The 26,529-nt window shown below is 41.5% G+C and overlaps 1 protein-coding gene across 10 annotated transcripts in view; it reads left to right on the top strand.

The window, feature by feature from the left end:
• The window catches only part of FGR (FGR proto-oncogene, Src family tyrosine kinase), a 2,305,304-nt gene that overhangs the window by 2,145,437 nt on the left and 133,338 nt on the right, over nt 1–26,529 (top strand). For all 10 annotated transcript variants that reach the window (XM_044084628.1, XM_044084601.1, XM_044084584.1 and 7 more), the window contains 2 exons: nt 14,385–14,461; nt 18,205–18,358. In XM_044084628.1, coding sequence (XP_043940563.1) covers nt 14,385–14,461; nt 18,205–18,358 — 231 coding nt within the window. The remainder of the gene's footprint in view (nt 1–14,384; nt 14,462–18,204; nt 18,359–26,529) is intronic.

Genomic DNA, 26,529 nt, shown 5'->3' with positions numbered 1-26,529 from the left:
TGGTTGGGAAACAGAAAATTTACCCCGGGTATCACTGCAGTGGCTCTGCTGGACAGTGGCGCAGGGAACTAATGGCTCTGCTGGATAGAGACACAGGGAACTAAACTAAGGGGGTGGCAAAAGCCAACACATTCTGGCTAGGCTTATAAATGCCCTTGGGCAGATAGCCTAGTACTTACCTATGAACCTATGAACCTGTGCCAGCCTTCCCCAGGAGTGTCTGTATGGTTGTATATAACTCTTATCTCAAAGTATGTGTGTGTGTGTGTGTGTGTGTGTGTGTGTGTGTGTGTGTGTGTGTGTGTGTGTGTGTGTGTGTGTGTGTGTGTGTGTCAGCTACTTGGGCAGGGACATGAAGAACTGGTTGGACAGAGAGGGTGCTGGAGGTTTTAGCTTGCCCACTAGGCTGAGATCTGGACCCTATAGTTGTGCCAGTGGGGAGTCTTATTAGGGATCTGGAGAGAAAGGGAGAAACCAGCCCCAAACTGTGATCTCTGTGTGCTCTTAAGGGAAATTGTACTTTACTGTGTGTGTATTTGTTATCCTCCCCTATGTGGATATCCCTCCCTAGTGTTAGTGGTAAGGACTGAGGCTCCTTGATTGCTGGGACAGTGCATGGGCATCACATATTAATTGTTTGGCAGTGGTGAGATATCCACACCACATATTAATTGGTTGGAAAATACTAATTGGCTTGTAGTGGTGTGGGTAGTGTGAATTCTTGTAGCTTGTGTACAGTGATCTCTGAAGGTGTTTTTGTACTCTAAATCAGCCATGTAGTGAATACTCAGAGTTCAGATCACAATTGTTGTATTTCTTTTGTTAGCTTAGTTAGTCAGGGAGACCAGGCAAGCATGTCAGCAGAGGAGTACGGAAAGCTGACAAGGAGCCAGTTGGCTCAGATGTGCCAGGCTAAAGGACTGGTACAGGGAAACCTGACTAAGGCAGACATGATTGCAGCTTTGGTCACAGCTGCATTGGAAAACAGCAACCAGGAGGACAATCAGACTGGCCGTGGAGATGTGCAACACTCAGGGAATGGACAGCTCAACTTTTGTGCAGAGGACTTAAAAATCCATCTGGGGCTAAAGAGACTTGAGTTGGAGGCCAGACATTTGGAAATGGAAGCTGTGAAAAAGGAGCACCAGTGGCTGCAATTTAAGGAGATGCTAACTCTTCGGCAGAGTCATGGAGGTAATGGGGAAGTGAGTAACTGGACGCGTGTGTTTGCACATTTTTCGCAATGTGCAGCACTGCGAGGCTACAGTTAAACTATTCCAGGTGCCAGAAAGTCTGCTCTTCAAAATTTCCCTTAGAACTAGCTGGTTTCTCAGTTGTAGCACTAAAATCTGAACCCCTGTGACTAGCACTTGCTCTAGAACCTGCTGGAAAGCACTAGAAAGCCTGAAACTGATACAAGCACTCAACTCTCCTTGTCAGTAAGAAGAAATTAATCATAGGCACCAAACAGCATATAATTGCAAAGTACCTTGCAAAGGTACGGGAAAACAGCTCTTAAACTTTACAAAAAAGCACCTAAACAGGCATGTCCAGGGGTCAGCTTCCAGTGATTTCTCCTGTCCACCTGGTGAATCTGGGCATACTGGGGCAATGCTGCAACTGCCTCATGTACACAGACAATCCTTTCCTCCTACCACCCAACACTACAACCTGCGAGAGATGCACTTACATAGCCAAACTGGAAGCAAAGCTCTCTCTGGCCAAGATTGTGCTAGACAATCAAGAGGAAAAGGTTAACACCTGCACTACACCTCAAGCAACTCATAGCCCTTCAAAACCCACACCATCAACACCCACACATAGCAACACTAAACCCACATATGCGGAGGCCCTTAACATTAACCTGCCCAAGCAACAAGGACCTGCGAAGCTGAAACATAAACAAACACCAGTCACAACCAACACCAATGTGCCACCCAACAACAGCCCCTAAGGCAAGACAATGTACCCAACACTTAAGTCATAATTGACTCTATAGTCAGGCACACTGATGACCCACTTACCAGGCTGAACAAGGAGAAAATTACAGTCAGCTGCCTGTCGGTGTCAGGATCCGCCACATAACGCATGCACTGAAGTCACTCCACAACAAGTACAAATATGACTCTGTCATTGTCCATGCTGGAGTGAATGACTTGAGACGTATCTCCTTGGATTACATGAAAAGAGACATGGAAGAGCTCTTGGATCATGTGGCCCAGGCAGGTATGACCCTAGCCGTGAGCAGCATCCTGCCTTTGTCCAGAATGATACCACAGTATAAGGACAAAATGACTGACTTCAGCAACTGGCTAAGTTTCTGGTGTCATTCAAAGGGGATCCAGTATATGTCTGCGTGGAAAGACATGATCGATGGTCTGCACCTGTCACCCATGGGATTCAGATTACTAGCTAAAGCTCTTGCCACCCCTATAATGCCTTTTTTAGGCAAAGTTCAAAGGATAAAACCACCACCGTAACAGATACAAGCATGCAAAATCTGAAGGTAATGCTACTCAATGCTAGAAGTCTAAACTTCAAAATGCACTCTCTCGAGGCACTCCAAAAATGGAGAACATTGATATCTGTGCAGTAACTGAGACCTGGTTCAAGGCTCCAGAGAGCACCCCTGCAATACCAGGCTACAACTCTTACCATACTTTTCGGCCACAAAACCAAGACCGAAACACTGAAGGTGGAGGAGTTTCCATATTCACCAAGGATATTCACACCTCCAGGCTAGTTTCCCAACACAATACATCTGAAATTCTCCAGGTGCAACTAACACTAGGTAAGACTGCAATCCAAATTGTAGCTTGCTACATATCCCCCACCATTCCCCAAGATTCTCACTACACCTTTCTAAACATACTGGAAAATATTAAGATACAACCAAACACCCTAATACTGGGTGATTTCAACTACCCTGCCATTAACTGGGAAAACTACTCAGGTATCAACTCCTTTTCCCAATGGTTCTTGGAATTAAAAAATTCCAACGCCCTGGATCAACTAATCCATTGTCCCACCAGGGGCTCCAGTATCCTAGACCTGGTCATTACCAACTTGGGAGATAAATGCTCCACACCAGTGGTCACCCCCTCATTGGTCATGTCTGACCATAAGCAAATCACCCTTGACATCCACATCCCACCCCTATCCCCAGTAAGGAAACCTCCTTAAAAAACTTCTCCAAAGCCAACTTCATGCTACTGAAGTCAGAAGTGACAAACTTCACGACACCCATGCAGACGGGATCTGAAAGTTCGACTGCAGAATCCTACACTAAGGCACTGTACGAGCACATCCACTCATGCATGAATCGTGCCATCCCAAATAGAACCAAGATGCTCTTCCCCAAAAAAAGGAAGCCAATCTTGTGGTCCCCTGCTATAAACAAACTGTACAACAGAAGGAAAAAACTGTTGCAAAAAAAGGAAAATCCCAGGATGCAAAAAACTCCCTCACCAGCCTCAGTAAGAAGCTGAGATCACTCATGAAATCCTCAAAAGCTAGTTACGAAAATAAAATTGCCAAAGATTCCAAAGACAACCACAAGGCATTCTATAGTTATGTCAAGAATCTAAATGGAAATGCTCACATCTGCTCTGAGCTACAACAGAATAGCATTAAATATACTGATCCCAAGGATATTGCCAATATCCTGGCAGATCGATTTAGTGCCAGCTTCACCCCCCCCTCACCCCCTAAAGGGCCCATCTCAATACCAAAAGACTGCCAAATTCCGGTAATCACGGCCCCACAGATAGAAACCGCACTCTCCAAAACTAAGAATACAGCATCCATGGGACCAGATGACAAGGGATGGCTTGCACCTGTCTCCCCTAGGCTTTCGGATACTGGCAAAGGCTCTTGCCACCCCTATAGTGCCTTTTTTAGGCAAGGCTCAAAAGTCAAACCCACCTCCTTAGAAAACACTAAAAACAAGAAACTAAGGGTAATGCTGCTAAACGCCAGAAGTCTAAACCTCAAAATCCATGCACTTGAATCTCTCCTGACAGAAACCTGGTTCAAGGCTCCAGAGAGCACCCCAGCACTACCAGGTTATACCTCATACCATGCTTTTCAGCCCCAAAACACGGACCGAATCACAAAAGGAGGGGGAGTATCTATATTTATCAAGGATACCCACACCTCCAGGTTAGTAGCATTGCACAAAGCATCAGAAACCATCCATGTGCAACTAACAGTGGGCAAAACTCCACTTCAGTTTATAGCATGCTACAGACCACCGTCTCAAAATCAGGAATCTCACTCGACTTTCCTGAAAACACTGGAGAACATGAAGATCTCTCCAAACACCATTATATTGGGTGACTTCAACTACCCTAACATTGACTGGGAGCATTACTCAAGCCCCAACACCCTAGCCCAAAGGTTCCTGGAATTCATAAACTCAAATGCTATGGAGCAACTGATCAAAATTCCCACAAGAGGGGAAAACATACTGGACCTGATCATCACCAACATGAGGACCCTATGCTCCACACCAGAGGTACTCCCCTCATTGGTAAGATCAGACCATAAATTAATTCCACTGGATAACCAAAACCCGACCCCACCCCCAGCCCAGAAAACCACAGTGAAGAACTTCTCAAAAGCGAACTTCACACTTCTCAAATCCGAAGTGGAAACCTTCAAGGCCCCAGGATTGGTGGAAACTATGGCCCAAACCACGGAATCCTATATAAACGCATTCTATGGACACCTCCAGGAGTGCATGGACCATGCTATCCCAAAGAAAACCAAGACCCAAGCGTCCAAAGGCAGGCGTCCATTCTGGTGGACCCCAGCCATAAATAAGTTGTACAACAGAAGGAGGAAGCTACTACATGATAGAACAAAATCCCTAAAAGGGAAGGCATCTCTGATCAGTACTAGCAAAAAATTACCATCCTCATAAAATCCTCCAAGGCCAGTTTTGAAATAAAAATTGCACAGGACACAAAAGACAATCACAAGGCCTTCTTTAGCTATGTTAGGAACCTGGGATGCAACTCCCAGGTATGTTCAGAGTTAATTCTAAAATGACAAAAAATACACTGAACCCACAGACATTGCCAACATCCTGGCAGACAGGTTCAGTGCAACCCCCCCCCCTTCCCCCCCTTCCCCCCCCTAAAGAACAAATATCTATCCCAGTAGAGTGCAGCCTCCCAAACATCTCAGATGTCCAGGTGAAGGCCGCCCTTTCCAAGGCAAAAAACACTGCCTCAATGGGACCAGACGGTGTCCTGGGTTGTGTCCTGCATGAACTCCAAGAAGAACTAAACCCACATGTAAAAATGCTGTACAATCTCAGCCTCACTGCGGGATATGTACCCAAAGAATGGCATACAGCAACAGTGGTACCGCTCCACAAAGGTGGTGCCTCAACAGACCCTGGTAACTATCGCCCCATAAGCCTGACTAGCCTTATCTGCAAAGCCATGGAGAGGATCATCATGGAACTCATAAACAAAGACATTGGGGACCTACAGACATTGGATCCTACTCAGTTCGGCTTTGTCAAGGGTAGATCCTGCCTCTTGAACCTGGTTGACTTCTTCGAAACAGTCACCAAGGCCATAGATGAAGGGAAGGTAGGCCACACAGCCTATCTGGACCTCGCAAAGGCATTTGACACAATACCCCACTCAGGCATCATAGATAAGCTATCCAGCTTAAACATAAACCCCTATGTCACAAGATGGGTGGCTAACTGGCTCAAAGACAGAACCCACAGAGTCAGAATTGCCGGAGCCATGTCTGACTCGAAACCGGTCACAAGTGGTGTCCCACAGGGCTCGGTCTTGGGACCTCTCTTGTTCGGCATTTACTTTTCCGAGGTACAGGCCAGCACGGGAGGACTATGGCTAAGTTCACGGATGACTGCAAGCTGGGAGCCATTATTGACTCTCCAGCTGACACGAACATCCTTCAAAAAGGTCTCACAGAGACGGATAACTGGTGCCAGAGCCATGGCCTAAAGCTGAATGCCAAGAAGTGTATAGTCATACCCTTTGGCAAAAATAAAGTGCCCACAAACTACCATATAGGTGGAAACCCATTAAATACAGAAGATGTAATTAGGGATCTGGGGACCCAAGTTGAAAGCAATCTCTCCTTTGACAACCATGTTGCCAAAGTGGTTAGAAAGACCTTCAACATAGCCCACCTTATCACTAACGGATTCACATCCAGATCTGGGGAGGTAATAGTGCCCCTCTATTCATCCCTCATCAGACCCATCATAGAATACAATGCCCCTTTTGGGATGTACCTAAACCGCCACCTGCAGCAGCTGGAAAGACCCCAAAAGTACCTCACAAAGAGGATCAAGGGACTCAAGCAGATGCCATATGCTGCCAGGTTAAAGAAACTCCAACTTTACTCAGTCGCATACCGCCTACTTCGAGGCGATCTATGCCTGACATACAAAGCTATGTCTAACCCAGAATTAATGGACATGCTCCACCTCAGAAAATCCAAATCCCTTAGAACCACGTGCTCGAGGGACTTGAACCTCAGCACAGAGCTAAATAGAACGTGCTGGAGGGACAGATTCATAACACAGAGGCTCCCTTCACTTTGGAATAGAATACCGATCCATGTTAGGCAGAGCACCTCGCTGACTCTCTTCAAGAGGAATCTTGATGAGTGGATGGGAGATCATAGATTCACCCCGGGGATTACTTCTGTGTCTCTGCTAGACAGAGGCTCAGTAAACTAACCTTAAATAGGGCATAGCAAACTCAATTCTAAGTAAGGGTGGCGAAAGCCAAACACACTCAGGCTAGGCTTGTAAATGCCCCAGGGCAGATAGCCTAGTATGAACCTATGAACATCCCAGGCTGTGTACTACATGAACTACAAAATGAACTGGCGCCCCACGTAAGTATCATGTTTAATCACAGCCTCACCTCAGGCTTCATGCCTACTGAGTGGCGCACAGCTACAGTTATCCCACTCCACAAGAGGGGATCCACCTTGGATCCCGGGAACTACCGTCCCATCAGTCTGACAAGCCTGATCTGCAAGGGCATGGAACACATTATCATGGAACTTATAAACAAAGACATTGGCAACCTTCAAACACTGGACCCCACCCAATTTGGGTTTGTGAAGGGCCAATCTTGTCTCCTGAATCTGATTGACTTCTTCAAATCAGTCTCCAGAGCTGTGGACGAGGGTAAGGCTGTCCACACAGCCTATCTGGACCTTGCCAAGGCCTTCGACACCACCCCTCACTCTGGAATCATAGATAAACTTACTAAGCTGGGCATAAATCCCTACATCACTCGATGGGTTGCCAACTGGCTTACTGACAGAACCCACACTGTAAAAGTAGCCGACTCCAAATACAGCTCCAGACAAGTGACAAGTGGAGTACCTCAGGGTTCAATCCTGGGACCACTCTTGTTTGGCATCTACTTCTCTGAAGTACAGGCCAACACTAAGGGACTCTGGCTAACAAAGTTCGCAGATGACTGCAAACTGGGAGCCATTATTGAATCCCCAAATGATGTAAATATTCTACAAAAGGGCCTTACAGAAACAGATGCCTGGTGCAAGAGCCATGGGCTCAAGCTTAATGCAAAGAAATGTATAGTTATCCCCTTTGGAAAAAAACATGTACCCATGAATTACCACATAGGTGGCAGTACAGTAAACATCAAAAGTGTGGTGAGAGACTTACGGACACAGGTAGACAGTGGTCTCACTTTCAATAACCACATTGCCACATCAGTCAGGACATCCTTCTATGAGGCACACCTCATCACTAAGGGCTTTTCACCCAGAAAAAAGGAGGTCATTGTCCCACTGTACTCAACCCCCATTAGACCCTTTATAGAGTATAATGCCCTGTTTGGTATGTACCTCACAAGACATCTGCAACAGCTGGAAAGGCCACAGAAATACCTCACTAAAAGAATCACAGGCCTAAAGCAGATGCCCTATGCTGACCGTCCAAAAATACTCCAGCTATACTCTGTGGCATATCGTCTACTCAGAGGCGATCTCTGCTTAACATACAAGGCCATGTCAAATCCTGAGCTGTTGGACATGCTCCACTTAAAGAAATCCCAATCCCTCAGAGCCACACGCTCCAGGGATCTAAACCTTGTCATCACAATGAACAAAACATGCTGGAGGAATAGGTTCCTGACCCAGAGACTCCCCATACATGTCAAGCAGAGTGCCTCCTTGGCCCTCTTCAAAAGGAACCTTGAAGATTGGATGGGAGATAGGAAATTCACCCCAGGGATCATGTCAGTCGCCCTGCTAGACAGGGGTCCAGAGAAGTAAATATTGTGGGAAGAAATATCCAGAGAATTGTTATGGCTAGGCTTGTATAGGCCCTAGAGCCGATAGCCTAGTACCAACCTATGAACCCTAGAAGCACAAAAGGTCAATAAATTTCTTCCGCAGTTTACAGAGGGGGATAATTTTGATAGTTTCATTCATATGTTTGAGAGGGTATGTAAACAGTATGATGTTGACCAAAGGCTGTGGGTACGGTTCCTGACACCCTTACTCCATGGTAAAGCTGTAACTGTGTTGTCTAAACTTGCTGATCATGAATAATTCAGTTATACTGCTGTTAAGAACTGTTTGTTAGATGTTTTTAAGCTAACACCTGAAACTTATAGGAAAACGTTTTGTGAGCATAGACACAAGGCAGATGAAAGTGTGTGTAAATATGTTGCTGAAATGAGCACTTATTTTCATAGGTGGGTGAGTGGATGTCAAAACACCACTTTTGAAGGGATGGCAGACATTTTGGTGAGGGAACAAGCCCTTAGCACTTTGCCTGAGGACATGAAGATCTGGTTAGCTGATAGACAGTGTGCTACTTCAGAAGAGTTGGGGAAGAAGGGAGACCTATACCTAGCAAGCAGGGCATCCCTGCAGAGGAAAGGGACCCCAGTACTGCTCATGGGTCGAAAGGAACACATGGTGGGCAGCTCAGACTGCCCCAACAGAATCTGCCAGTAGTAGGAGAAACCTCTAGTCCAGGTACACGTCCAAGACCTAGGGTTAAATGTTTTGAATGCAACCAGTGGGGCCATGTGGCATACAAATGTCTACAGAGGCAAGGTGGGGAACAAATGGTGCGAGATCCAGTAAGTGGGAAAGACAAAATGCCAGTAATAGGTTGTCCTGGGACAACAAGGGTACCAAACTACCACAAGAGGTTATATCCTATTGTAGTGAATAGCAAAGAGACCATTGGTAAGAGAGACACAGCCTCTGACATAACCATTGTAAAGCCTGCAATGGTTACAGCGGAGCACTACTTGCCTGGGCAGTCTACTCCAGTCAGGGCTTTAGGAGGGATCCCATTCCAAATACCTTTGACTAGGGTCCACCTTGACTGGGAGGGTGGAAAAGGAAGCCAGTATGTAGGTGTGTTTGAGAATATCCCTGCAAATGTCCTGATAGGGAATGAACCATGTGCTTGTGCAGTTACCCGCAGTCAGGCTTGGAGACAAGCATGTGAGTCTGGTAGCCTGGGGGAGACCCAAACAGACCACATACTTGCAGCCGGGACTGGCGAGGTGGTTACTTCAGGGAGGGAGCTACCTTGCAATGAGACTTAGGGTGAGCCACAGCTGCTTGTAGGTACTGATGTTCCCTTGGACAGAGGGACTGCAAGGGTAGAGGTGAGAAGTAGTACCAAGGCTGACAGTGAGGCACCACTGTCAGAGGATGCCAGATTTCCTGTGGAAGGGGAGCTGGTAAGGGTTACAAAGAGAGAGAGTTGAGACAGGCTCATATCTCAGACCCTACATTGCAAGGCCTGAGGCAGGTAGCTAGTGAGGCACCTGATTTTCAAGGGAAGGGGGAATCTGTATACTGGGACAAAGGCTTAATGAATAGAGGGTGGACCCCTGAGTGAGGGTTAGAAGGTGAGAGAATACAGCAGTTGGTAGTGCATAGAACCTACAGTCTGGTGCTTCTAGCCATAGTCCATGATATTCCCTTTGCAGCTCATATGGGCATAAAACATACAAAGAGACTTATTATGCAGAACTTCTATTGGCCTGGAATTTCCAGAGATGTAACAGGGTACTGCGGGAACTGTGAGCAGTGACAAAAGGTAGGCAAGGCAGGAGACAAGCTGCGAGCTCCTTTGATGCCTTTGCCTGTGATTGAGGAGCCATTTCAGATGGTAGCTATAGATATTGTGGGGCCTCTGACTACCTCAAGTTCCGCAGGAAGTATATCCTAGTGGTAGTAGATTATGCTACAAGATACCCTGAGGCAGTGGCTTTGTCCTCTATTGAGGCAGAAAAGGTGGCAAATGCTTTGTTATTGATTTTCAGCAGGGTAGGTTTCCTAATAGAAATACTGACTGACAGAGGTGCCAATTTCATGTCAGACCTGCTGGCTTGTCTGTGGAAATACTGTGGGGTGAAGCACCTGAAGACCACCCCCTACCATCCCCAGACTAATGTTCTGGTTGAGAGGTTAAACTCTACAATCAAGTCCATGCTACGGGCGTTTGCAGACCAGTTTAAGAGGGAGTGGGACAAATATTTGACCCATCTGTTGTTTGCTTACAGAGAGGTTCCCCAGGAATCCATAGGTTTTTCACCCTTTGAGATGCTGTTTTGGCATAGGGTGAGGGAACTCATGGGATTGGTCCAGTAGAACCTGGCAGAAGCTCAACAACAGAAAAAGGTATGGTATGACAGGAATGCATGAACTAGAGAGTATGCTGTAGGTCAGCAGGTAATGGTTCTCATTCCTGTCAGTCACAACAACCTGCAAGCAGCTTGGGAGGGAACCTACAAGGTAGTAAGCAAGGTAAGTGATGTTAACTACATGGTAGAACTACTAGGCAGGAGCACAAATTGTACCATGTTAACATGATACAACCTTACTATAATAGGGAGGCCCTTGTGCTGAGTATTTGCAGTGGGTTGCAGGAGGAGTCTGAGGGAAATCTGGTGATTGATCTCTTCAGTGAGGCTTGGACTGACACCTCAGTGGAAGGGGTAGCAATGTCCCAGCAGCTATCGCCTACCCAGGTTCAAGAAATCCGAGCAGTGTTACAGGAGTTTGGGGACATGTTCACTGGAAAATCGGGTGCACCCACGTGGTGCAGCACCAGTTGGATACAGGACCCCAAAGTCCTATTAGGCAAGCCCCTTATAGGGTGCCTGAGAGAGTTAGACTCTGAGGGAGGAGAGACAGGAGATGTTAGAACTAGGGGTAATTCAAGAGTCCAAGAGTCCAACAGTCCCTGGGCCTCCCCAGTGGTGCTGGTGCCAAAGAAGAATGGCAGCACCAGGTTGTGTGTGGACTACAGGAAATTAAATAGTCACACAGAGTCAGATGCTTACCCTATGCCTAGGACAGATGAGGCCCTAGAGCAGCTGAGTGGGGCTAAGTATTTTACAACCATTGATCTTACCAAGGGTTACTGGCACATGCCCTTGACTCCCAGTGCTAAAGAGAAGTCAGCCTTTGTGACACGTTTTGTCTTGTATGAGTTCACAAAGATGCCCTTTGGGATGCAAAATGCCCCAGCAACTTTCCAGAGGCTGGTAGATCATATCCTAGCAGGAGGGTTTGCCCTTGCTTACCTAGATGATATTGTCATCTACAGCCATTCCTGGCAAGAGCACCTTCAACATGTCAGGGAGGTGCTGGGTAGACTACAGAGGGCAGGGTTGACCGTTAAGCCCAGCAAATGTCATGTGGGTATGGCAGAGGCCTCCTACCTGGGACATAGAGTGGGGAGTGGTAAGATCAGGCCAGAACCTGCCAAAGTAGAAGCCATTCAGGCATGCCCTGCACCTGTTACCAAAAAGCAGGTGAGGGCATTCTTAGGGACAGCAGGATACTACAGAAAGTTTGTCCCCAGTTATAGTACCATAGCTACTCCCCTCACAGACCTGACAAGGGAAAACAGGTCAGATAAGGTAGTATGGACCCCAGCATGTGAGCAGGTATTCCAGAAGCTTAAAGAAGCTTTGGAAGGACCCCCTGTGTTATCCAGTCCAGATTACAGCAAATAATTTGTTGTGCAGGTGGATGCTTCGAACCATGGGGTGGGGGCTGTACTTAGCCAGATTTCTTCAGAGGGAGAAGAGCACCCAGTGGTTTATCTCAGTCATAGGCTTTAACCCAGGAAAGAATGCTATGCAGCTGTAGAAAAGGAATGTCTAGCCATAGTGTGGGCACTGCCGAAACTTCAGCCATATCTGTATGGAAGAAAATTCACTGTAGTGAAAGAGCACAATCCCCTAACATGGTTACACAGAGCCAGCCAGCAAAAAGCCAAATTGCTAAGATGGAGCCTAGGGTTGCAAGCATATATGTTAGTGCTGCACCTCAGTGATATTAGCAATGCCGATGCAGATGGGCTCTCAAGACAGGAACTAGGGTAAGGTATACTCAGATAGACCTAACCCTCTCAAGCGATGTTTCTCAAGGGTCACTTGAAAAACTAGCTTGAGTTCTCCAGGGGGGGAAGATATGTGAAGATAGGTGAAGACTGCCAACCTAGCCAGGTACAATTTTGTAGATAATTCTGTCATTAGTAAATATTAATATTAGCCACATGCTTGTTCTCTTAAATGGGAAAAAATGGAGTTAAATGTGGAACTGCAAAAATGTAACAGTGCATTCTGCTGTAGGAAAGCTAAGACAAGCATTGTGTAATTGTTTGATGTGAAAACTCCCAGCAGAGATGTCTAAATGAAGGAATTCTTCCTATTGTTTTGAAGCCAAAGTTAATGGCAAGAATTTACATGTAGAATTTCTTTTATTGCTCTGGCTTCCTGACTAGTTGCAAGATCAAAAGGGCTATTAACCTCTGAGTTTCTTTTAGCCTAGAAAAACAGAAAATTGTTAAGAATAATGTGAAGCAGCACTGTGTTATCAATTTAAAGAGCGAGAATCAGAGAGCATTTGTCTTCAGAACATCCAACATCACCAGCACTGCCTATGCCCTATATGCAAGTTTATTTTAGAACTGTGTTTTCTCTTAGATATAACTAGGAAATAGGAAGATTAGATTAGTTTGTATTGATGTCAGAACTTTTCAATTGTATTATTTTAAGTATTTCTCTGTGATCTCTGAACTCTTGACTAGCACTGTGTAGTAGTATTATCTTGTGTTTATTATTTATTATTAAATATTTTAAACCTTTCAACTGTGGCTGCTTTGTGTAGAGATAATTTAAGCTCTGGAGTACATTGCATGTATATAGTGATACTGCCCAAGTCACTCCCATAAACTTTGCTGTTCAGTCACACTTACCATTTGGATAATAATATTGAACAGTAATAATCGGACACCCTTTCTAGTAGCTGATAAATATTAATGGGTGGGGGAGGTGATTTCTACCGTACAGTCTGTCTGACTGACTGTGATCTCTGTGTGCTCTTAAGGGAAATTGTACTTTACTGTGTATGTATTTGTTATCCTCCCCTATGTGGACGCCCCTAACTGGTGTTAGTGGTGAGGACTGAGGTGCTTTGATTGCTGGGCCAGTGCAAGGGTGTCACAGCCTCCATACACTAGCCAGCAGTAACATAGCACTCAAGTTGTCTCTAAACTCCAGGATGAGCTAAAGCATTACTGCTGCTTATTGTTTACTTCCAACCTTCCTCTTGTGGCTCTCTAGCACTAAAACTACTACTCAAACTCAAGTCATCTGGTCATAATCATGGCTTTATTCTTCTACACAATGGAGCCAGGTGACTTAAAAAAGTACTTTTTAACAGAAAAGGTGGTTGGGTGAACTAATGACCTGTCAGAGAATATGGTAGCATGTTAGTTGGCAGGGGGATTTAGGGCAGCTTAGAATGGAAGATTAAATAGGGTGGGAGCAGTTACATGCAGAGATCGGAAATTTGGAATATTTTCAATATCACTGATGATGCCCATTAAGCTTGTTTGTATGTTCATGTATCTGTGCTCCATGTCCTTTCTATCCTGACTGTAACTGGAAGGCACTGTAACAGCCCATAATGCAGGTGCTTAGCTTTATTTGCAAAATTACAAGCTATCAGTGAGATTTTTATAGTCAACAGTGTGTTGATAAGCGGTTGTGGGATGTAAGATAATTGCAGACCTGAGTTCATTTAATTCCAATGATTATTATATTTATTTTTTAACCACATATGCCCACTGAGGTGTATATTTCATGTTCAGTTTGGAAGCTAAGAAAGATACATGACTAGTTCATAGTCACAGAATATACTAGTAGCGGCTAATATGATTCAAACTCAGGTTTTTATCTAGTAAACCAGTACCTAATCTACTGTACTAAACTAGTATTTTTACGTGCACACTATCATGCATTGCTGAGAAACTTGTGAATAAAAAAATATGTCAACCTTTGTTTTTGTTTTCTGTCTAGGAAGCCTGCTAGATTTTCTAAAAGATGGAGATGGAAAGTACCTGAAGCTTCCTCAGCTGGTTGATATGGCAGCTCAGGTACTGTGCCTACATTAATACTAGTGCTTTTTGAATATAAGTTACGTATGCATCAGTGAAGTATGAAACTGAATTCCACCACAACTTTGTTCAATACTGTTCTGTTCTGTTCTAAGCCTTGATTAACATACCTTTCAACCTGTTAGCGCAAAAAAATATGGAGAAAGCCAAAAATAATGGTGGGACAAAGTGCCAAAAATAGGGACAAATTTTAGATATTGCTCTTATAAACTTAGAAAGTTGTTAGAATAAAAGGTTTTCTGTTACCATACATTTTCTGAAGGATATGAAATCTTTAAACTGATTTGCCACAAAAATCTAGAAAACCACACTTGAGAGGCATGTTGATTAGTCAGTTTTACTGAATATGTTGTCATTCAGAGGTAGTATATATATATATAAGCCAGCTGATAAAACATAAAGGTCTGTTGCTTGTGTTTTGTAAAATAGTCTGCTTCTTCATAGCAGTCCCTCCCATTCCCCTTCACTCCCCACCCCCCTTTTCTACCCATCTGTTCCATGTTCACTCAAATATCTCAGCTGACTTGTTTTCCACCACTTCTTTCAGAGAACTGTTCCAGAGACCCAACATACATTCTGAAAATTAGTATCTGATTAAGTCAGAGTTGCTTCCTCACCTTCAGGTCTTCAAGAGATTACCCTGACTTCAGCAGCTGCACTTACACAGACATATGGAAGCACACAACTTCTGAGTTTCTTTGTAAAGAGTATTTGTTAGATTTATTTGTTTTTTTTTACAAGCTAGTAATGCTTAATTTCATACATTTTTCACAGTAAAGCTGCAAACAGATATAAGCAGCGTATGGTGCTGAAAGCAAAAAAAAATGTTTTCTGCTCCATACACAGTGGAAGAAAGCTGTTGAAAAAATGCTTACTGACTGATCACAGGATCATAGGAAGTTACTAGGCTATTGGGCCTGAGTCCCTTACAAGTCTAGCCAAGAATTTAGCCCATGTTCCTACAAGTCAGCATCCGATGCCCCTGTCCAGCAAGGACACAGGTGGAATCCCAGGGGTGTATTTTCTGTTCCCCATCCAGTTATCCAGGTTGCGCTAAAAAAAGCATTCATGAGGTACTCTGCTTGACATGAAGTGGGAGTCTATTCCACAGAAGGAGGAGTCTTTGGGACACAAATCTGTCACACCAACAATCCTATTGATATCAAAGACCAGGTTGAGGTCGTGCGCGTGTGTTACTCAAGTGAAGCTTGACTTGAGGATATGCAGCAGTCCCATCAAGGCAAGGTCTGAGATTGCTTTGTATGCCAGACAAAGGTCACCTCTGAGGAGTCTGTAGAAGACTGAATGGAGGGACAGGGTCTTTAGCATTTCTGTGTAGGGTAGATGTTTAAGGCCCTGGATTCTCCTGGTGAGGAACCTCTGTGGTCTCTCCAGCTGTTGCATGTGCTTTGTGAGGTGCATGATGAAAGGGGCATTGTACTCAATAATGGGTCTTATAAGGGAAGAATACAGGGATATTATGACCACCTTGTCCCTGGATGAGATATCCTTATAAATGAGGTGGGCCATGTAGAAAGCTTTCCATACAGAGGAGGCAATATAGTGGTCAAAAGTCAGTTTTCTGTCAACCTGGGTGCCCAAGTCCCTCACGACTGATTGTATGCTTAGGACCTTGTTATTATTGTGATAATTTGTGGGGACGTCACTCTCCCCAAAGGGATGATGATGCATTTTTTGGCATTCAGTTTGAGGCCATGTTACTGGCACCAGTCATATGTTTGGGTGAGACCCTCTTGGACTGTTATCCGGTCCCATGGTAGCTGTATTTTTTGCCTTTGAGAGAGCAGTGATGACTTGCAGTGATAAGGTGAGGGGAGGAGGTGCTGGGGATGTCCTGATTTACTAGTAGGGGAAAGAGGGGAGAAGTTTTCACTGAACCTGTCTGCCAGCAGATTGGCTATATCTATGGCATTTGTGTATGTGGTGTCCTTGACCCCCCAGTTCTGAGCAGATCTGGGTGCTTCCCTGAAGTTTGCAGACATGTGCAAAGAAAGCCTCGTGATTGTCTTTAGTAGATGTGTTTGGACTAGTTTGGACTCGAAGTTTGTTTTGGAGGATTTCACTAGTGCTCTTATTTGCTTGTTCAGACTAAGGAGAGATTGCTTCCAGTTAGGCACCTGCTCAGACATACTTGTTCAAAGGCAAATTACAAAGGAAATGTAAGCAGTTCAGGTGAATAAGATTAATTGCAAAGTTTCTAAGATATCAGGTGCAGGAAAAAAAAAACAAAGAGGAAGGTCAGCTATGTGTGTGTTTATGAGCATGCATAAAATAACAGATGTTTAGGAAAAGAAGAAGGCGATTATGGTACAATTGACAGCCATGGAAATAATAACACAAAATACCTTCAGAGGACTCCTTATAGCTCAATGCATTTCTGAGCTCCTTATGAGTAAACTAAGAACAGATATATTCGCAATATCTGCAAAGGTCTGAATCATAGCTTAGTAAGCTGTTTTTCTGATCCTTTGGTTTGTTATGGTAACAGTTTGAAATGTCGCAGCCCTCTAGAGCAGGTCCCAAAGTATGGAAACTGAATGGCCGAAAGAACGTACTTATCTATATAATGTCCAAGATGCCATTTCGTGGAATATTCCTTTTTCTCCAAGGTATGGCAATCTCAGAGTTGGTAAATATAAGTTCAGGGAGGGTGCAGGGGCACATGCCCCCTACAAAAAGAAGTTTTCAGGAGAAGAGCAATCTTTGAGGATCTTGCTTCTCCTGTTTTTCTGGTCTTTTTTTGGCATGATGGCAATCTGCATTTTGAGTTCTGACATTTCAATACAGAGATGTCTGTTACTTGTCGGTGCAGCTATAGCTTACTTGTGTCATACACCAAAATAATCAACTATACCTCTCAACTGTTCAGAATTTTGCAGAATGTCCAGACTTTTTGCCTCATATTTTGCTCACTTCCTCATAAAATTTATGGCTTTCTGGTGAATTACTGTGGGTTGAACTTACTAAATCATGACAGACATTTGAGCTTCAGAGTACATATCCTTCAGAAAATGCATGTTAATGCAAAGCTTACTATATCAACTTTCTAAGTTTATAAGGGTAATAGTTAAAATCTGTTTATGATTAGGGCCCTTTGTCAACCCCCCCCCCCAATGCTTTTGGTTTTGTCCAGAATTCTTGCTCTATGAGGTTTTGAGATATGATCAACAGTTCTGTAAGATTTACAGTGTAAAGCCTGAAAGGACAGCTTTTGTTTTTCTTCACATTACCGCAACAGACATGCTTCTTCTGGTCACATGATTTTATCTGTAGCAGCATGACTGCAACACAAAGTATGAGTTGAATGGCTGTACCATATCATATGACTTCATTATATGAAACTACGACAATTTCGTCTTACTGAGTAAAAGTTTTGATATGGTTTAAATTGTCATTTTCCAGGTATCTAGGACACTAAGACTCTATGATGCATATTTTTGCAATTTATGCATCTTAAATCAAAGAAAATGCATATGTGAAAAAGTTAGTGTCATATTTTTCCACACAAGTGTATCTTTTGTGTGTTGTAGAGAGAATGTCTCATCTATCTCATTCATTGGGAGGTGATGGTGATGTTTTGTTGTTTAAGGCTAGATTAAACATGAACCCCCAAGAGAGCAATTTTGAGCTTTTCCAATATGCAGTAATGGATAAGGGGAGTGTTTTAGCAAAGTATGTAATATATATCCTCTTGTTTGTAGATTGCTGCTGGAATGGCTTACATTGAAAGAATGAACTACATTCACAGAGATCTCAGAGCTGCCAATATCTTGGTAGGAGATAACTTAGTATGTAAGATTGCTGACTTTGGACTAGCCCGACTGATTGAAGATAATGAATATACAGCACGGCAAGGTAGGTCCTTTTTTCGCTACCATCATACAACTCAGATTATATAAGAGATACAGATTACACTTGTAGCGTATTTTTTTAAACAATCCTTAACAAAGCATTTGAGAAATGCAAAATGTACTGTCTTTGTTGTTTCTCATTAAGATCGGGTGCATGTAAATTTTGCATTTTCAGTTTTTGTTGAATTGCTGGCCTTTGTACAGTAGGATTAATTTCTTGTGCCCTTTCAAGGAATGATGTTCGACATGATGCTTCAGTGTATCCAGTATGAGAAGTTACCACACAGACGATTGTGACTGTGCCACTAATCATAACCGGCTTATTATGTTTGAGACATGGATGCCAATAAATTCATCTTCAGAGCAAAGATCAAGAGGTGAATCTTACCATCTATGTCAAGAACACATGATAAAGGGTTATGATCAGAGACCTCATCATAATTCTTTGTAGTGTGTGGAGCTTTATTTACCCTTGTTGCCATGATGAGCACCTGTTGCCCCTGTCCAAGAGTGACACAGGTTGAACCCCTGGGGTGAATTTATGGTTAGCCATCCAATTGTCCGGATTGCATTTGAAGAGGGCCAGTGATGTGCTCTGTTTAACGTGAAACATCAAGCCTCAGGACACCTCTGGACGTGTGTTATTTACACAATAACACACACACCCTGGACTGTCAGACATTACTGCTTGCATGAAGACTCTGATTTGCCAGGGCTTTTTTAATGTTATTGTCTATGTGAATTTTCTGTGCAGCCTTTCACTTATTTTGGTCCTTATTTGGGAAATTTTGCAGTCACCCTAATGCTATGGGCTTTTTTGTAAGCAAAGTGTTTTCCGAAAATGGGCAGACTAATAACTTGTCCTTTACTGACGAGTTCATAAAAAGAGCAAAACATCTGGGGTTTGGTTTTAATAGCCTGATTTCCTCCATATAGAGTTAAAAGGGTAAAATGTGATTGAGTATACCAAAACATGGAGATGGAACACTTGTATGTGTTTAAGCGTTCATTTGCATATTTCCCATGGGCCTAGTTCAAACGAGTTTTAAGGTATTATACAGTGAAGAGGCTAATTTGCCAGGGACATTTTAATGTTTGTGTCTATGTATATTTTCTGTGCAGCCTTTTCACTTATTTTGGTCCTTATTTGGAAATGTTGCAGTCACCCTAATGTTATGGGCATACAGCTATTTTACAAGCTGAGTGTTTTCAGAAAGTAACTATATACAGTTCTATAATTCTATAACTCTCACCATACTCTCCACTCCTCATCTCATTTTCTCCCTCTTCTCAGTGTTAATACTACTCATAAAAAGAAAAAAGTAAAGGAAATCTCATTTATTCATAAATATTATTTAATATGTGCACAGTTCTAATTTTATTATTCTCCCAGTGATCTTTACTGAAGTGCTTGTGTGAGTTTCTTTTTTGAACTTGCATCTACTAGAAAACAGTACTGAATACTTCTTTGTATAGACTAACTGGATGATGTGTATTCTGCATCTCAGTATATGTATACTATTGTACTATCTAATAATTGTATTTTGCTTATATTTCTGTGGAGCTTTTCTCCCCAGGCCTCCACTGAAAATAAACAAATACATAAATAAAAACATTGAAGCTATCTACTTGTACTGCAATAGCTATTCCCTAAAAGAGCAAAATACATCATGTCTGTACCTAGTAGGGTTTGACTTTACTAGACTTAATGCCTCAAAGACATAAAATGGAAAAAAAAATGTCAGTGGGTATATTACATATATTTCAGTCACGTAGATGTGTTTCTGGGGTCATTGATATATTTCCCTTCAAAGGAGGTTTAAAGAATTACACAGTGAAAACTGTGGTTTGCTAGGGTCTTGAGGTTTTTCATTTTCTTTGCATATGTGCTTTTCTCTGTGTCCTTTTTATTTATTTTGTTCCTTATTTGGGAAATTTCATCCTCGGTTAAGCAGGACTGAGGTCAGGTAGGCCTGGAAAATTAGCAAAAGAAATTCTGATAGGTTGATTACTTTGCATTTCAAAAAAAAAATCAGTGCCAGTTCCACATAACCATTGTTAGTACAACAGTGGAAGGAATCACCTTTCTTCTGCCTAGCTGCACAAGTCTGCAGTAGCTACAGCCGGTCAGGCTCATGCTTAGAAGCCATATGCAGAGCATTTCAACAGTCATGGCACAGAGTGAACAGAGTATAAAATTTATTTGCTAAATCCTTCTGTTGTTTTAAAACGTACTTAATTCAGGTGACACTTCTCTGTTAGAAGCAGAATCTGACAATGGAAGACATCTGAGCTTTATCAACAATTATTCTAATATCAAGAATTAAAAATTGTATCTCTGATAACTGATCTGTTAATTCTATATTTAATAACATACAGTGTATATAACTGAAAGTCAGGCTATTGTAAATATTGTATATAGTTGTTTAAAATATTTAAAAATATTATGTAAATGTTATTTTCATTGAAAATAAAAATTTTTTGAGGAAAAAAAGAATAAAAAATTACTCATCCTAAACACATACTCCAAACAATAATTGGAATTGATTTATGGTTAGTAAAAAATATTAAACATTATTTTCATGATTCGAGAATCTAAGAACTATGTGCAATTTCTGGTCATTATCATAATTCTGTAATAGTCGCGGTGGTGGTGCTGCGGTAGCGTTGTTGCCTCACAATAAGACGCTGTCCGGTTCGATTCTCAGCTAGAGTGTCTTCTGCGTGGAGACATGCGTGAATGGGTGTACCTTCTTTGAAGGCTGTGCATCAGGGCTGGCAACTCGGCACATAAAAATCTACTGCCAGTCATTAGCGGACTGGAGTTCCGCTGTAGCGACCCCTAACCGGGAAAAGCTGAAAGACACAACAACAACAACAGCATCATAATTCTGTAATAATTTTAATCCATGTGTATCTAAGCAAAATTAAAAGAGATTTTTATAAGAAATTAAGTGCAGATGGTTGAATAAGGCAAACAGATAGTTTTACAAGTAGAAAATATTGAAGAAGTACAAGTTATGGTAAATGAGTGTTCTGGCCTAGATTAAATGCCATTTCATTAATTTTTCACATTTATTCTTGTAATCTGACTGTTGAGATTCATGAATTTTATGTTATTTACCAGAAAAAAATACAAGTCAGACTTTTTGCAAATCATTTCCCCCATAAATTATGCTCAGGTGAAAAACAGGAAATGTATCGTACTTATATGTGCCATGAATTATCATTCACACTATCTTGTCAAGGTACAATCAGAATCATTTTTTCCTCACACAGTTAAGGCTTAGGTTTAAGCTGTGCTGTCATAATACAAGGGAAGCCAGTCACTCCTGGATTAAGAGTAACAAACACTGAATATTATGAGCATAGCAATGTCACATCACACTTCTAGCACAGCAGTTTGCAAAGATAGCACATATGTAGAGAAAAAAGAAATCCCATTGTAGAACCCTAATGTATTCACTTGATCAGAAGATAAAAATTGGGAGAGTTAATTCTGGAGACAATCTGCTAAATTTATCTCAGGACAAACAGTCAGGTGCCGTAGATGATACACTGCGGTTAGTTTGTAGAAATTCCAACCCATCCCATACTCTATCATGCCATTTGCTGCAGAGATATAAGGCTGACACAAAAAATAATACCACTGATCTGTCACTACTAACTGTTGACCACCTTAACAAAGATTGTTTCACTGGTGTGTCATGCCCAAGTCAAACTGAAAAGTGTCTGTAGCAGTTGATAACATTTTAAATAAAGAACTCAGGGTGCTTTTAGCAATTGTTTTCAGCAATCCTCACAACAAAGGGGAGATAAATGGATGACAACTGTATAAGATCTTACACTCCAAAGCTGGTTTCCTGAAAACCAAAATTATATGTTTTAATGTAGCTGGAAATACCCAATTTCTCAGAAAGAATTTGGCAGTCTTGTGTATGGCTGGACCAAGTACCACCAAGCAAGATAAAATAAGCTTGTTAATGACAGAATCTACTTCAGCTGTTGCTTGTTGCAATCTTTTTATCAAATTCATAAGCTCAGAAATGTCAGCATAATGAAACTCAGATCCAGTCCAATCCAGTGGCCTTTATACTACAGAACCAGATAATTAAATATGTAACTCCTAACAGAGTCCCCTGTGACTGCAAAACACTAAATAACAGCCTCACCATCAGAGGCAGAAAAGGCCTTCAAAGTGACCAGGTTTGGCTACATGTCCTTTCCTCTATTTGGGAAAAGATAACAGGTTGATTCAATGCAGCAGAGATCTCTCAGCAAAAATAATGCTTTCTTATAGGAAACCATAGACTGATGTATAGAGCATTATAAGTTCAGAAAGTGAATGAATTTCTCCCAGCATTCATCCTTCATCCTTCATCCTTCATCCTTCCCTGCTAAGGGTAATGTCCTCAAGCTCTGCATCATACCATGGCTCACATTGTCTTAAACAATTAGTATAGCAAACTTATTAAGCACTAAAAGCATAGACAACATAGTCAGTACTGCACGCATGAAACAGCTGTTCCAGGACAGGAAAAAGATCTTTGGTGGTAGCATTACATAAATTCCTACACTCGTTCAGCTTAATATCATGAATAATACAGGGTGGCTCGGTGCAGAAGATAACAGCGTGACCATGAGTCTGGTTCCATTCACATGTATGAAGTCAGCAGCCTCAGATGACATTCCAGATTTAAGGAATGAACACAGAGGTAGTAATCTGAGCAAACCCAAGTCCCACTGATTGCTTATCAACCCAAATATTAACTTAACTAATTTAGATAAACTCCACACTGAAGTACCAAAAGACAAACTGGAAAAATGTATCCCCAGAAAGTAGTCCTCAAAAAGTATAATACACACAAAAGTCCTGGGATCATATACCAGGCAGAAAAACTGTTAAAATATTCCTATAATACGAAAGTGCACTCAATCACGAACTGGTTGTATACAGTTAAAAACTCAGCTTTATTGCAGTAGGAATACCTCCCACTTCATCAGACCATAAAAACATAAAATTACTACTTCCTTTTATATGAAGCAAGTTACTTAATAATCACTGATTAAGTAATGAGCATACACTTGTCTTAAAGATATATTCTACTATCTACTATTCACTATATATTGCAGATAACTTATGCTGGCCACCAACATTTAGACATTTCTCTAACAATATTTTAGACTGCAGTCACAATGAATATCAACTAAAACCATCTGTTTAAGCTCAATAATAAATGTTTTGTGATTTGTACATAAAATATTTTTACATAAAACATTTTTATACATAAAAACTTTCATATATGTAATACTTATAGTTAACATTCTGATGACCACATATAAAAAGTAAACTTTCAACTATATTGATTTTGAGTGCTCTTCAAACATAAAATTGTTAACTTGTGCTTTAAAATTATGTATATTTCTAATACTCAGCTTTGTAATAATTGGTACTATTGTTTATAAGGACATGATTTACTGTCCAGCAATATAATCTGTTTTTTCTTCAACGTAAGGACCTATTCTTTAGTACAGGCTTTAGTGGGATTCTATCATTAAGTCCTTTACCTCTATTACCCCTTAACCTGACTATCCACCTTACTTCTGACATCTCCATTTTATTAATTATATCACCTCCCCTCTCACTTTCTCTGACCACTTCAATAACCATAAAACGGAAAGTATGTGTGGGACCCTCAATCAACACATGTTTAGCCAAGGCATTAGTTTTTTTCGAAATTTCTTATACATAACAGATGTTCCCTTATTCTCATTTTGAACTCCCTATTGGTTTTTCCTATATAGTAACTTGATACATTACAAACTGCTAGGTATACTATATGTTGGGTGATACAACTGGCTAAAACTTTGAATACAAATTCTATTCCAGTGTCAGGATGTCTGAATCTGACAAGTGTATGCTCATTACTTAATCAGTGATTGTTAAGTAACTTGCTTCATATAAGAGGAAGTAGTAATTTTATGTTTTTTATGGTCTGATGAAGTGGGAGGTATTCCCATGAAAGCGCTTACCTACTGCAATAAAGTTAAGTTTTTAACTGTATACAACCAGTTCGTGATTGAGTGCACTTTCGTATTATAGGAATATTTTAACAGTTTTTCTGCTTGGTATATGATCCCTGGACTTTTGTGTGTATTATAATTTAGATAAACTCTTATAATAAACCATTTGTTCTGTATATTGTAAGTGAAAAAGAACCTGTGTACTTCATTCCAGAACTAGTAAGACAGTTGAAGTTATTAGTATTAATGGCCAGATGGCTTGAATGCCTATTGTAATTGAAGAGTACTCATTTAATGAATTGATGCTGTAATTAATTGATTTATTGATGTAATTGATTGTATATATAGAGTGTATTTAGTATGTTAATTTATTCCATTGAAGCCAGTGAATGCCGAGGTGCTAGAACGTATTAAATCTATTATTTTTGGAGTGGACTGGACTGTTGTATTTAATTTTATTGCTTTGTTTTGTTGCTTTCTGACATGTTGTCTACAGTTTTTCATGTTTGTCCATGTCCAGTGAGTCGCTATTAGACTTGCCTAGAGTCTTTAGGCAAGAACAAGGGGAGTATTGAACAATACACCATTCATTTTAATGAGCTAACTGGCTACAGAGGGATGTCATCTGGCGGTACGGAAGGTGTAAAACCCTGGGAGAGATACCTGGGTATGGAGAACGAGAAGTAACAATAACCCCTTTTCAGCTGTTGGTCAAGGTACGGTGGGTGCTTTATCTACAGAAGTGCAGCAGAAGTATGACAAGTTGGATAAATTGTTGCACAAGGAACTGTCAGTTCATTTAAATATTCTCAGCCTGAAGCAGTATTTAGAATTAGAAGTTACACCTCGTGGTCTAAGAGCTTTTAAGAGCCCTACCACTCCGTTCAATGCTGAGGATGAGGAAGATGTGAAATTTCAGAAAAGGTGGGTTTTGACAGCCCACAAGTGTTCCACAGAATGGATTAACATTCTGGTGGAAAGAGACTTGTTGAAACAGTGCTGACTTAAAGAAGAAATTTTAAATATTTGTGAGGAGTTGACCAATAATGCACCTCACAATAAACTTGACCATTTTCTGGGGGATATTACTGTCATGTTAAGTGAATCAGAAAATTATATTTTTGCTGCCAAAAAGAGAAAACTCATTAGAGGCTTGGGTGATTATAAGAAGGGTTCTGCCTTCTTATGGAGAACAAATCAGAAGTCACGACGAAAGGACGTTCGTTTTCAAGGTTCAGAGAACTCCGAAGACATGGCGGCAAAAGCTGGTGTTTCCTCTGACTTTTCAGAGGAATCTACTGACTGGGACAGTGACACTAATGATTACCCTGGCTTACTGGTGGCACAAAAGCCACAATATATGAACCAGACTTTTTGTGGCGACAGGTCAAACCAGAATAATAAGAAACGGGGCAGGGGCTCTGTTGAAACACAACAAGAGGACTATGAGCAACAACAGAGACATAATCCATACCCCCAGCAATAACAATCAAGGTACAAGAAATTTTAAAGGAACTGATGTTGTTAATAATGTTGCTTATGTTGTAAATTTATCGGGCTATGCCCTTAATGATTGTTAGATGGCTGTATTAAATCTGGGCCTCAAGTTTGTTCCAACGGTTATTCCGCGATTGTACATGATTAAGAAAGATGTGTTTTGTTTAGTGAGAAAGTTGCATATATGGAATTTGTTTCATAATAATGTGTATAAAAATATGACTCAGATATAAGCTTTTATTCTTGTTGTTCGGACGTTGATGAAGGGGTTGCCATAAATGCTTACTGTCAGTTAAATACAGATACTGTTCTTTATAAGTCTCAGTATATACCACCATTCAGACATGAAGATGTTCAACAGTTTTCAGTGATGGTGAACTATGCTATTGAGAACCTTGCTGCTGAGTTTGAAAAACAAAAAAATAGAGTCAAATATAATTTGACTAAAAATGAGTGGGATGCTTTATGCAACCTTAGTAATAAGAAAGAAATTATTTTTAAACCAGTGGATAAGGGGAATAAATTGGTTTTGATACATTATGAACGATATTTAAAAATGTGTTACCAACATCTTCATGGTGAAAATGTGTATAGAATTATAAATGTTGAACAGTACCAACAAGCTATTATGCAATACAAAGACTTTTTACTGAA

The sequence above is a fragment of the Protopterus annectens genome, chromosome 1.part1 (assembly GCF_019279795.1).
Source record: "Protopterus annectens isolate FY-2018-M chromosome 1.part1, PAN1.0, whole genome shotgun sequence".
NCBI classification, from domain to species: Eukaryota; Metazoa; Chordata; order Ceratodontiformes; family Protopteridae; genus Protopterus; species Protopterus annectens.
Note: the sequence above shows the minus strand (reverse complement) of the source record. Positions and strands in the feature narration are given on the sequence as shown.